At 47.0% G+C, this 12,783-nt stretch overlaps 1 protein-coding gene across 2 annotated transcripts in view; it reads left to right on the plus strand.

Moving 5' to 3' along the window:
* Positions 1-12,783, plus strand: part of VWF (von Willebrand factor) — a 134,310-nt gene that overhangs the window by 14,571 nt on the left and 106,956 nt on the right. For both annotated transcript variants that reach the window (XM_032874808.1, XM_032874809.1), the window contains one exon: positions 5,976-6,100. In XM_032874808.1, the coding sequence (XP_032730699.1) occupies positions 5,976-6,100 (125 nt within the window). The remainder of the gene's footprint in view (positions 1-5,975; positions 6,101-12,783) is intronic.

Here is a 12,783-nt window from a genome sequence, read left to right on the forward strand (position 1 = left end):
GTAATTAGATTTTAGAAATATTGAATCTTTCTAGTGAACTGTTCCTTTTATGTAATGACCTCCCATTTTTAATAATGCCTTATGCCTTAAAATCTGACATTAATATATAAGTACCTCACTTTTTTTTAAGTATTTGCTTGACATATATTTTTTCATACTTAACTGGTCTGTGTGGTTTTGTTTCAGATGTATTATATGAAAGAAGCACATAACTAGGTTTTATTATTTTTTTAAATTTTTATTTATTTATTTGACAGACAGAGATCACAAGTAGGCAGAGAGACAGGCAGAGAGAGAGAGGGAAGCAGGCTCCCTGCCGAGCAAAGAGCCCAATGTGGGGCTCGATCCCAGAACTCTGGGATCATGACCTGAGCTAAAGGCAGAGGCTTTAACCGACTGAGCCACCCAGGCCCAGGTGCCGCTATTATTCTTATTTTTAAAGGTCAGATTTATCAAGGTATATGTCATATACAGTAAAGGTCACTCTTCCAGGTCTAAGAGCTTTCAGGAAGGTGGAGAGCCATGGAACCACCACAAACTATGGAACAGCGTCCTCCCCCCAGAATTCTTGTGCTCCTTTGTAGGTGAACTCTCCCTGAGCCCCTAGCCCTGATAGCCACTGCCCTTTTTTCTGATCCTATAGTTTTGATTTTTCCAAAGTTCATGTAACTGTGATCATACTATACTTGGAGTACTTCGCCTTCCATGTCTGGCTTCTTTCACTTAACATCATCCCTTAGAGATCCATCTGTGTGGTTGGATGTGTCAGGAGACTGTTCCTGTCAGTTGTTGAAGGGTACTGCTTTATCCATGCACCAGGAAAGTGTTTAGTCTTAGGCAATTATGGATAAAGCTGCTATAAACAGTCATGCAGGGGCGCCTGGGTAGCTCAGTCGGTTAGGCATCTGACCATTGATTTCAGTTCAGGTTATGATTTCGGGGTCATGAGATCAAGTTCTGTGCTGGTGTGGGGCCTGCTTAAGATTCTCTCGCTCTCATTTGCCCTCCGCTCCCCCTCCCCCAAATTCATGTATAGGGGTTTTTTCTCCATTTTAAAAATTGTGGTAAACAGGGGCACCTGGGTGGCTCAGTGGGTTAAAGCCTCTGCCTTCAGCTCGGGTCATGATCCCAGGGTCCTGGGATTGATCCCTGAATCGGGCTCTCTGCTCAGCAGGGACCCTGCTTCCCTGTATCTCTCTCTCTGCCTGCCTCTCTGCCTACTTATGATCTCCGTCTGTCAAATAAATAAATAAAATCTTTAAAAAAATTGTGGTAAACACACATAAAATGATATTGACTGTCCTACTCATTTTTCAGTACACACTTCAACGGCATTAGGTACATTCACACTTTGATGCAATCAATCACAGTCTCTGTCTCCAGAATTCTTTTTCTCTTGCAAAACTGAAACTCTATACCCATTAAGCAATAACTTCCCATTCGGCCCTCCTCTTTTCCAACCCTGGCCACCGCCATTCTACTTTCTGTCTCTATGATTCTGACTACTCCAAGTACCTCATGTAAATGGAGTCATACAGTATTTGTCTTTTTGTGACTGGCTTATTTCGCTTAGCATAATGGCTTTACTATTCATCCATGTGTTGAGGCATATATCAGAATTTCCTTTTTTTTTTTTTTTTGGTATTTAAATCATTTATTTCAACACAGGCATTGTTTTAAATTTGTACCTTGTGGGTTTGTTTTTTTTTTTTAGGATTTTATTTATTTGACAGAGAGAGATATAGCAAGCGAGGGAACACAAGCAGGGGGAGTAGGAGAGAGAGAAGTAGGCTTTCTGCTGAAATCACGATCTGAGCCGAAGGCAGACACTTAACAACTGAGGCATCCAGGCACCCCTAAATTTGCACCTTGTTTTGTAACACATTTCAGCATCTAGAAAACAGCCTTGAGAACAACAGCAGACAAGGATTATTTGTCAACAACTTAACAAAGTGCTTAAGGCCCATTTGTGTCAGAAACACAGTGCCAGTCACAATGAGCCCCGAAGTAAGTGCTAATAGACTTGCAAATGTGCCTGCAGAGTAAAATAGTACACATTTACGCTATACATGTAAGTGGGATATTCTGAAGCAGTATCGCTATTAACAATAAACCCTTAAGAAGAAAGTCACTTTTTTTATTGCAGTATAATCAACATCCAGTGTTATCTTGGCTTCAGGTGGACAACATAGTGATTCAACACTTCCGCACATTACTCAGTGCTCATCGAGATAAGTGTAATCACCATCTGTCACCAAACCACGTTTTACAGTCTTATTCGCCATATTCTCTGCATGCTGTACTTTTCACTTCTGCGACTTATTTATTTTGTGACTGGAGGTTCATACCCCTTCATCCCCTTTAGGTCAGAATTTCTTTCATTTTTAACCTGAATGTACATTGTATGTATCTACCACGTTTTGCTTATCCATTCATGCCTTGATGGACACTTGGGTTGTTTCCATGTTTCGCCAGAGTGAATAATGCTACAACAAACCGGGGTGTACACATATTTTTTTCAACACCCTACCTTCAGGGGTGCCTGGGTGGCTCAGTTGTTAAGCATCTGCCTTTGACTCAGGTCATGATTTCAGGGTCCTGGGATCAAGCCCCATATCGGGCTCCCTGCTCAGCGGGAAGTCTGCTTCTCCCTCTCCCACTCCCTCTGCTTGTGTTCCCTCTCTTGCTGTTTCTCTCTCTGTCCAATAAATAAATAAAGTCTTTAAAAAAAAAAAAAAGACCCTGCCTTTAGTTCTTTTGGGTAGATATCTAGAGTTTGAATTGCTGAATCAGGTGGCAGTTCTTTTTTATTTATTATTTAGTACTTAAAAAAAAAAGATTTTGTTTATTTATTTGAGAAAGAGAACACAGAGGGAGAGCGAGAGCGAGAGAGCGAGAGCGAGCAGGAAGCCCGATGCAGGACTCGATTCCAGGACCCCAGGATCATGCCCTGAGCCAAAGGCAGACACTTAACTGACTGAGCCACCCAGGCATCCTTCATTCTTGTTATTTTAATAAAACCTAAACTCTCCTGTCTTCTTACTGGGAAGTTTTGCCTCTTTTCATTTATTTTATATTCAGTTGTGGTGCTGGTATATTTGGATTTCCATTAACCATCTTATTTTATGCTTTCTACTATTGCTGCTTTTTAAAATGTTACTTCTCTCCTCACTACTTCATTGACCCCCGTACCTTTTTTGAATACCACCAAATTTGGCGTTATTACTATAGCTTGACACAATCAGTGCTTCTTTAGATGTACCTTCATGTTTAACAGATTCTTTGCTCATAATTTCCTCTTGTATCTTATTCTTTTTTTCTAGGTTCAATTTCTACTTTTTTAAAACAATGTCCCTCAGTTCTTCCTTCATTCAGGGTCTGATAGTGATAATAGCGGTAACTGGACAAACACCCCTTCATTCTTACACGATACTTTAGCTAGGTATAGAAATCTAGGACATCAGTTATTTCTCATAGTACTTCAGAAGATGCCACTCCATTGTTGTTCTGGAGAAGTAGATTGTCAGTCCATCTGTTATTTCACTGCAGATAATATCTTTTATCTTTGTATACAAGTCATCTCTTTGTTCTTGGCATTCTGAAATTTTACTATGTTATGTCTAGATGTGAGTTTTATTTTTATTATCTTTTTAAAAATAGATCTTATGTATTTGAGAGAAAGGAGAGAGAGAGAGCACAGATTGGGAGGAGTGAAGGTAGAGGGAGAAGCAGGCTCCCTGCTGAGCAATGAGCCCAGTGTGGGACTCGATCCCAGGACTTTGGGATCATGACCTGAGCCAAAGGCAGATGCTTAACCAACTGAGCTACCCAGGTGTCCCAGTCTTATTTTTATTATCTTGCTTGAGGCTGTGATTCCTGAACCTGAGGACTCCTATCTTCCATCAGATTTAGAAAATTTTCAGTCATTTTCTCTCTATCTGTTAGACATATATCAGATATTTTTATTCCATCCTTTTTTTTTTTTTAAACCCTTTACTTTCATTTTTCTATCTCTCTATTCCTCTTTGTTGCTTTTTGGGTGGTGCACTCATGCTGGCTGATGAGAACCGGGTGCATGTGTCTTTACCAGGTCTACATTCAATACTGCCAGATTGGTAGTTAGAAACTGGCCATGGTGAGAGTATCTGCAGCATGGAAATCAGCAAATCCTAAAAATCAGGACTTTGCGTTTCCCCAGACAGCTGGCTCATCAGCCCATCACTGCTTAGATCTATCTTCTGGTTCACTAGTTCCCTCAACTCTAATTTCCAGATGATGTTTAACCCACCAATTGGGTTTTCTTTCTATTTCATGTCTACATTTGTAGCTTTAGAAGGTAAATTTGGTCCTTCTTCAACTCTCATGTTTTTTCTTATTGTCTTTTCTCCTTGTATTAGGTTTCAATTTCTTCTTTATAGCAATAATTTTAAGCATATTTGTCTTATAACCTCCATACAAAGATGGTATTACCTGAAGTTTTTGGAGCTCTCATGCTATATTAGAAAGTGGACAAGCCTGTGTGGCATGGTGACGAAGAACTCAGAGGGCACTTATCATAATGCCTGGCACACAGTAGAAACTCCATAAATTTAAATTCCCTTTGGCTTCTCCCATGGCTTAAAAGAACAGAAGTTTTTTTTTTTTTTTTTTTTTTTCACAAGTTCAGGAGGCCCAACATCTAAAATCAAGGTGTTGATAGGGCTGCACCCCTCCAGAGGCCTTTCTGGAGAACCTGTTCCTTGCCTCTCCCAACTACCGAAGGCAATCCTTAACTTACACACACAATCCTTAACACACACATCGTGTCTCTGTGTGTGTCTCTGTCTCTCCTCCTGCTGCCTCCCTGTGATAAGGATACGGGTCATTGGATCTAAGACCCACTTAGATAATCCAAGAGAAGCTTTTCCTCTTAAGATCCTTAAAAACTTAACCACATCTTTTTGCCCTATAAGAGAATACTCATAGGTTCCAGGAATTAGGAAGTGAATCTTTGAAGGGTGCCATTTTCCCTGGGGACGACATGCCAGATGCCAGCTGACAATACTTCCATGGTCCTGCTTTTCCTTTCCCAAGGATAGTTTATTTTCTATTCTCAAGTACATTATTTGACCTTGAAACATGCTTCAGTCTTCCAGACCTGGTTATGCAAAAGGACTGTTTGCCTCAATACTCCATTAGTCCCTTGGCAGTGAAGACTCAGAAGGGGTATTTGGACTCTCCTTTGCCATGGAAGCCTGTAGACCCTGTCTGTTGTGGGAGCTGATGAAGGCACGATGGGTATAAGACTAAGGCCCCAACGCCGTGAGAGCCCGGGGAATGCAGTGACTGGGGGCTCAGGTTCCATGTCACATTCTTACCTTTAATCTGCAAAAACATTTTGAGTGTCTACAAAGTGCCAGATAAGAATTCAGAGATAATAGACACAGTGTGTACCCTGAATTAGGGAGCTCACGGTTGAATGGAGTATGAATATAAAAAAAGGGAATACTAACACAGAGGGCGATGAGCATTTTGATGGAAGGATGGCAGGGGTGATGAGGGAACACAGGCTGGGGCAGGGGGCTGGGAACAGAACTACTTCAGAGGGCTTCCTGGAGGAAGTGGCATTGGAGCTGCATCTCAAAGAATGAGTGGAGGCAGCCAAGGTACTAGGGGGTGGAGAACATTCTGCACAGAGGGGAAAGGCATGCAAGGACGGGGAGACAGCGTGGATGGGCCCGCTTCTCATCCTCTTTCACGCTGCCCTCCTCACTGTGCCCATCCATCCAGCCACCCCTCTCCACACACGGGCTGAGCTCTGAGCCCTGTGCCCCGTGGTAACCTGCTGAACGCTGCACAAAAGGTACTCCCCACCCCAGGCGCCTATGTAACAACCTAATGGAAGGTTGTTTCAGGTGACAACAAACCCAGAGTTTTCACTCAGAAGTCCTGGCTCAGGCTTAATTGTGACTTTGTTCCTGAAACCTTCTCCACAGGGACCTTGACCACGGACCCCTATGACTTTGCCAACTCCTGGGCCCTGAGCAGCGGGGAACAACGGTGCAAACGGGTGTCCCCTCCTGGCAGCCCATGCAATGTCTCCTCTGAGGAAATGCAGCAGGTGGGTACCACCCCAGCTGGGGTGGTCTGAATGGAGTGGGTCTTCTGGGATTAAGAGGCAGAAAGTCATCTGGTCTCAGGTCTTCCACTGAGGCACAGAGTGGGCCTACCTCTGTGGGTCCCTCTGGCTCTTCAAAGAAGGGTTCCCACAGGCCCCTTTTTTCCTGAAAACCAACTGTGGCCAGAGTCTGGTTAGCTCAAATCTAACACTGTTCTGGGCCTGCACCTCTGAAAATGGGTCTAAGGAGTTGGTAGAGTGGACAACCAGACTTTTCTGTTTTACATTCTAATGCCCTCTCTTGTCCCCAACTATGTCCATCATCACCTGCCGCCTGTCTGAAATTCTGCAAAGGGAAACGATTCCTTTTTAGGTGTTCAACGAGCGATTTTTAGAAAGTACGAATAGGAGGGCAAGGCCCCAAGGTCTTACCAGCATAAGAGCTGGTAGGGGGTTACTTTATACTCAGGGAAGCTGAGCAGAGAGGAGGGAGGTGAGCCTGAGGTGTCCAACCTGTACGTGATAATATTTTCCTGAGGCTGTGGTGGCAAATTAGTCACAAAATCAGTGGAAGCATATTCTCTCACAGTTCTAGGGGCCAGAAATCTGAATTTAGCTTTCCTGGGCCAAGATCAAGGTGTCAGGAGGGCCACTCTCTCTAGGGAGGCTCTAGGGGCAAATCTTTCCTTTTCCATGTTCTGGTGGCTGTGGCATTCCATGGCTTGTGGCCACATCAGTCCAGTCAGTACCTCTGTGATCACAAGGCCTTAAGCATCTGTGTGTGCCTCTGTCCTGAGACTCAGGACAGATGGTGGCACCTCCCATCCCTTTCCCCAAAGCCCCTATTTCTAACCATATGGCAGCTTCTTCCCCTTCAGAGTTGCCCCTTACGACCCCACTACCAGACCCTCCCCCTTGGAGAGGAGGGGGTCTGGTGGGAGAGAGTGGCAGGACTGTACCATGCCTCTACCATCTGCAGGGGTGGCCTTGTGCCATGGTGGGTGGGGTGTTAAGAGGGTGATGTTTCATGGGTAGGGGGCAGACCTCCCTTGAGGGATGACCCCTCTTCCCCCATAGGGTCCGGCTGCTGAGGCTGAGAGAGAAGCAGCATGGCTCTGGGTGAAGCTGGGCCCTTGTCAGCACATGGATGGCCCTACTGAGGCTGTGTGCACACACTCACTGTCTGGGGGACAAGATTTCTTGGGGATGGTGTGAGTCAGGTCTCCTGGGCAGGGAGTGACTAGAGACCTTCTCAGAAGCAGCATCTGTAAGGGAGTGAGAAAGGCAGCACTGGACAGTGGGGAGGGTGAATCGCCATGTACTCATGAGGCAGATCCTTCAGGGAGCTCTGAAACCTGGGGGGGGGCGGGGCGGATGATGCCTCCACTAGGCAAGCCTGAACTGACCACTTGGTGATCGGATATAGGGTTCCTTTGGGTCAGGGAGGCGGGACAGCTCTCTTGGACTGAGGGCAATGCCTGCAGCGACTCAGCTGTGAGCCCTTAGCCACCAACACCCTTAGCTGTGAGGGGATGAGTCCTTGGCTTTGAAGGGCATCCACACTGCCCTGGACATCCCCTGTAGAGAGCCGTCCCCCAGCCCCCACCCAGGGAGCAACCACCCTGCTCCAGCCCTCAGCAAGAAGGCGGCCCCTGGCACACAGCCTTGACAGGCCTCCAGGGCCATGGTGGGCCTCCATAGTTCTCCAGAGCAATGAGGAAAGCAAAGCCTTGGGAGGCTAGGTACCTGTCCAGCGGCAGCCGCTGACAGGCTGCAGAGTCAGAGTTCCCGGTCTCTGGCTCCCTGGAGTCTGCAGCTCTGGCCTCATTGCCTCAGGTGGCTCATTATCTCCGCCTGTGGTCCTTGAGTTTTCCCTGAGGAGATGGCTTCCAGGATTCTTAGGGTTCCTTTCAGCTCTAGAACACTGTATGTTTCACTGGATTGGGCTAGAAAGACAGTTTCTAATAAGTCTCGATAAATGTTCAGTGGGTGGTGTTATATGTCTGCAGATTGGGACTACCTCCGTGGTATCGATGCCCCATCTGCAGCTTGCAGAAGTCTGATTTACCCAGCTCTGCCCAGAAGTCGAGAAACTCCAGGCTCTCCTGCTCCAGAAGCAAAAGAAACACACACACACACACACACACACACACACACACTCCCCTACCTTAGCACAAGAGACTTTCATTGCTAGCTGGTAACTCAGGTAGTGAGCCTTTCCATATTTGTGGAACAGTCTGATCTTTGGAACCAAGGACTTTGTCAGGCACGGGAAAATATTCTAGCTTGATATTTAGTCCAGCTGCCGAGATTGTAAACACAATTTCCAATCTCTAAACAAGCACAATCCGAATGCCTCTTTTTCTTGGGTTTCCAAGGTTTCAGTGGTGCTAGGTTTCCGGCTTGTCCATAAACATCTGTGTCAACCTGGACCATAGCCTAGTCCTGGCAACCGACTAAGGTCGACCAAGTTCTAACACCCGGGAGGAGGGTGCTATTGTGTGGAAGAGGGTAGTTTACTCTTCTTCCCAGGAAAACTTTTGAAATATCTGGTGATTGTCCTTGGTAGCCCCTCGATTTTTTTTCTCCTCCATGGGCCTCTGCATGATGCTAAGGATATGGGTTTGGGGTCAGGCCACTTCCTGGCTTTGTAACTCTGGGGAAGACACTTGCCTTGTCAGAGCCTCAGTTTCTGCATGCGTAAAATGGGCATAGGAAGAGCAACTGCTACAGAGGGTCACTATAAGGATAAGAGAGAAAGAATCTGTGTGGAGTGTTTAGGGCAGTGGAGTTCAACTGTAGGCACTGTTCTTGTTATTCTTAATTATTATTATGTCTTGACTCCAGGCATCCTCCTGCTGTCTGGGCTCTCAGCGGCAGGGTCTCTACCGTGAGCGTGGAAAGAGGCCAAGCACACACAGTGCTTTAAGCCTAAGATCCAAAATTCATTCCTTTCTCTTCTCCTCCCCTCTTCCCAATTATAACCCAGTTCCTTCTGGGGGAGCTGAGCAGAGACTGAGGTTAGAAGGAGAGAAGGTGTCTAAACACATCCACGCTGAGGGGCGGGTATGTGACAAGCCAGATTTTCTTCTAGAGCTGCTTGGCAACCCGAGTGAATTTCAGATGGAGGGCCCTCCAGGAATCAGGTGCGCTGAGGGGCAGGAAGGGAGATTTTGGTCATTTCTGTCTTTATTTCCTAGCTTCCTGTTTTGTGGCTGGCAGGCGCTTCCCCCTCTCCTGCCCTTCAATGTTCTCTAGGCAGCGGTGGGATTAGGCAGGGGGTGCCTCCGTGGTGAGGTGGGGTTGTGAGTCACCTAAGTACCTCTAATGCTGAATCCGCTTCTCCAGAGCATGGACTTTGTCTCACTGTACTTTGCAAACACAGGCCAGTGCCAAGAAGCGCTGGACAAATATTCCCCCACCCTTGGGATAGAAAGGGATACTCTATACTCTCACCTATGTCTAAGAGGTGGGAGGTGAAGACAGGATTTTCACATGGAGAACCTGATCCTAGGCCACTCTGTCTGCTGGAGACAAAGAGGGGGCCCGGGGGCGGGGGAGGGAGGAAGAATCCATGAGAAGCCTTGTTTGTCTCTGGGGTTGCCTTTTGGAGGCTCCAGCTGCAGGCTTGCTACTCACTTTGTCTCCTGGGTGTGTTGAAGTCCTCACTAACCAGTGTCCTGGGAGCAGCCTGAGAAACTGGTTTCCAAGTTCTTAGTGCTGGGCTGAGGCCCCCCAGACACGCCACACCTCCCCAGGCACAGGCTTCTTTAAGCTCAGAAGTAGTATCAGGTTGTTTACCTGCGAAGACAGAGCTGGCTTGGTCTCCGCCAATCAGGTTGTGTTCACCCAAGACCGGGCGCCCTCATTGGCTGGGAAGCGCAAGGACTCTTCTCCTGGGAGGTGATTAGTGCAGGCTCTGGAATTGTTCCCCACCTGCTTGGTTCCCCTGGGCCACCGGGTTCAAAAGTCAGGTCTGGTAAATGGGCATCACTTACAAGAGCTTGCCATTGTGGCTCTAAGGACCGTTTGCTGTGGCAGAGTGTTCTGTGGTGAAGGCTACCTTGACCTAAGAACTTTTCTTGAGAGCCGCCAGAATCTATTCTCCTCCTCCTTCTCTGGCCCTCTCCTTTCCATGCTGGTAGCCAGGAGTCAGTTTATTCTGAGCCAGGTCATATTACTTATACCTAGAGGATGAATGTTTCCTTGTTATGCCAACAACCCCACCCTCCAGTCTCCCTGCTGGGACTGAATAATGCCTTGTTTGACTGCATGCAAATTTCCAGGTTTTTTTCAGCCTTTGAAACAGAGGGTAGGGCTGCTGGAGTCTGGAGCTCAGGGTTCAGACCTAGTAATAAAAAACCCCAAGCTCTAAATGCTCAGATAATTGATGTTAATTTGCAGGTAACTCTACTACATAATGAACATTTTAGAAAGAGTCTTAGGTTGCCCCCCCCCTTTTTTTTTAAATTCACATTCTGTTAGTCTGGTTACTGTCAGCAAGGGCTGAACCTTATGAAAGGATCCTGTCTTTGTCCTTAGTCCTCACTACGACAGCTAGTCCACCCAATATTCTTACTAATTAGACAAAGGGGCCCCTTCCTCAAGGCGCTTTGACGCTCCCTGTTGGGAAATTGCCATAATAAGCATTAGAAATGTGCATAGAATGTACGTGTACCTCTGTGGTGTCTACGGTGCGAAAGATAAGGCCTCATCATGTTGCCACCATGCACTGGACACCCTGAAGAACTCTACTCGATGGCCGTGACCTTGACCTCGCTTCCACTGGAAAACACAGTTGCTGCAGCCATCCTCCTCCCCAGGATCACCTCCCCCTGACTGGGAAGACCATCTCTTGCTTTTGCTGCTGCTACCTGAATGTGAGGATGCTTTCAGGCCCCCGGCCCCAAGAGTTCTCTCTGTATACCTCCCCAGAGTTGGTCCTCAAGATGACCAGTCTTTCTTGGAAGACTGAGTATACCATATATTGCTTGGCCCTCCAGGGGTCAGTTGTCCTGCAGGAGCAGCAGCAAAATCAGGCAGGTGTCTGGAGCAGAAGAAAGTTTTTTCATCGATGTTAGGAATCTTAGGCTTATCATAACTCAGAATCACAGTGAACCGGTGTGCATGTGGTGGGTTGGGGGTGACCTTGACCGGTGTGCTTTTGGGGTCTAGTTTTATAACAGAGATCAGGGGCTGCCACAGTGTTCCAGAGACTTTCCCTAGTCAAGCAGTATTTATTTGACGAACCTTTGAGGAGGGTCAGATAAGGTCCTAGTCCTCAAGTTTTCAGTTTAAATGGCTTCCTAACGTAACAATCTCAAAATCCTTTAACAAAATTAACAAAAGTGGCTTTATTTTCCTTTTCCTTTCCCTGATGAGGACAAGAATGAGCAAGAATCTGATGGTGCCCATGCGTACATATTTACTGAGGTATTTTATGGGGTCTGGGTGATGGTAATCTGCATGGATTGGATCTGCAATCTTGTTCAAGGGACAAAATGCATTTGGGAAACTGAACAACCATGAAAGAGAACAACATAAATGCCATCTTGGATCTGTAGGTGACAGATTGCCATAAGAATGGCATTCTTATTGCCGTAAGAATGGTGAGTGGTGTTGTGGCTCTTAGCACAGAGCTGACGATCTTTCCTCACTGGGAGCAGGATGAGTAGAGTGGTTCCATCCCAGGGCTTGGATAGACCCTAAAGTGGGAACTTGGGGATGGTGCTTGGCCCGCATCCCAGCCCACTGAGCCCTGCCCTGGTCCCTGACAATGGCTCAGATATCTTCCAGGAGACCAGGGCAGAGGGTAAGGAGGGTCCTTTGGAATATGGGGACTTCTGTGACATATCCAGTTACCCTATTCCTCATGAGGACTGTACCCCAGGCATCTCAGAGAGAGGAATGTCCAACTTTGCAAAAAAAAAAAAAAAAAAAAAAAGAAGAAAGAAAGAAAGAAACCCACAAAAAACAAAGAATGTCCATTTGGTGGAAATCTATCGGCCAGTTTCATGGGGGCTTTGTGAGCCAGATCTTGGAATGTGGGTGGGAGTCCCAGGCCAGCCAGAAGATATAAATAGAATCAGCAACCCTCCCCCATCCGTCCTTGCAGGCTGACCAATGAGAAACTACACCCTGCCACAGGGGTGAATTCTTGAACCCACTATTCTGGACCTGTTCAGGCGCCAGGCGCCTCCATACCTCCTCCAGGGCCAGCCGTAGAGCACCCACTCCAGGGCTGGAAAGATCAGGGCTGGGGTGAACAATCTTGCACTCTCTATATTAGCTTCTCCTTCCTTTGTTCACTTCAGTCCTAGGAATGCCCCCTCCCCTCTCTTTGGTCAGCTGTTTGGGAACAAACACAATAGCTAAGCTTTAGGTCTCCTCCCCGCCTGCCTGTCTGCCTCAGGGGAGATGGGCTGCTTTTCTCTCCCACTCCCTCGCTCCCTCCGACCCGGCTCGGCATCCCCAGGGAAGAGGCCTGGACTTCTTTAATGAACTCTAAATGTGATTAAGTTGGGCTGCAGTTGGCTCTGCACACCAGCCCAAGCAGGGTGAAGTCATGGGCTGACGGAGCTGGGGCTGGATCTCTCCCGCCAGCTGCTGGCACTGCAGACGAGATGAAGGAAGATAAAGGTAGCTGCTGTCAGGCACTGGAGCCAGGGACATGCTGGGAGCGAGCA

The sequence above is a fragment of the Lontra canadensis genome, unplaced genomic scaffold (genome assembly GCF_010015895.1).
Source record: "Lontra canadensis isolate GAN:19392208 unplaced genomic scaffold, GSC_riverotter_1.0 scaffold53, whole genome shotgun sequence".
In the NCBI taxonomy this organism is placed as follows: domain Eukaryota; kingdom Metazoa; phylum Chordata; class Mammalia; order Carnivora; family Mustelidae; genus Lontra; species Lontra canadensis.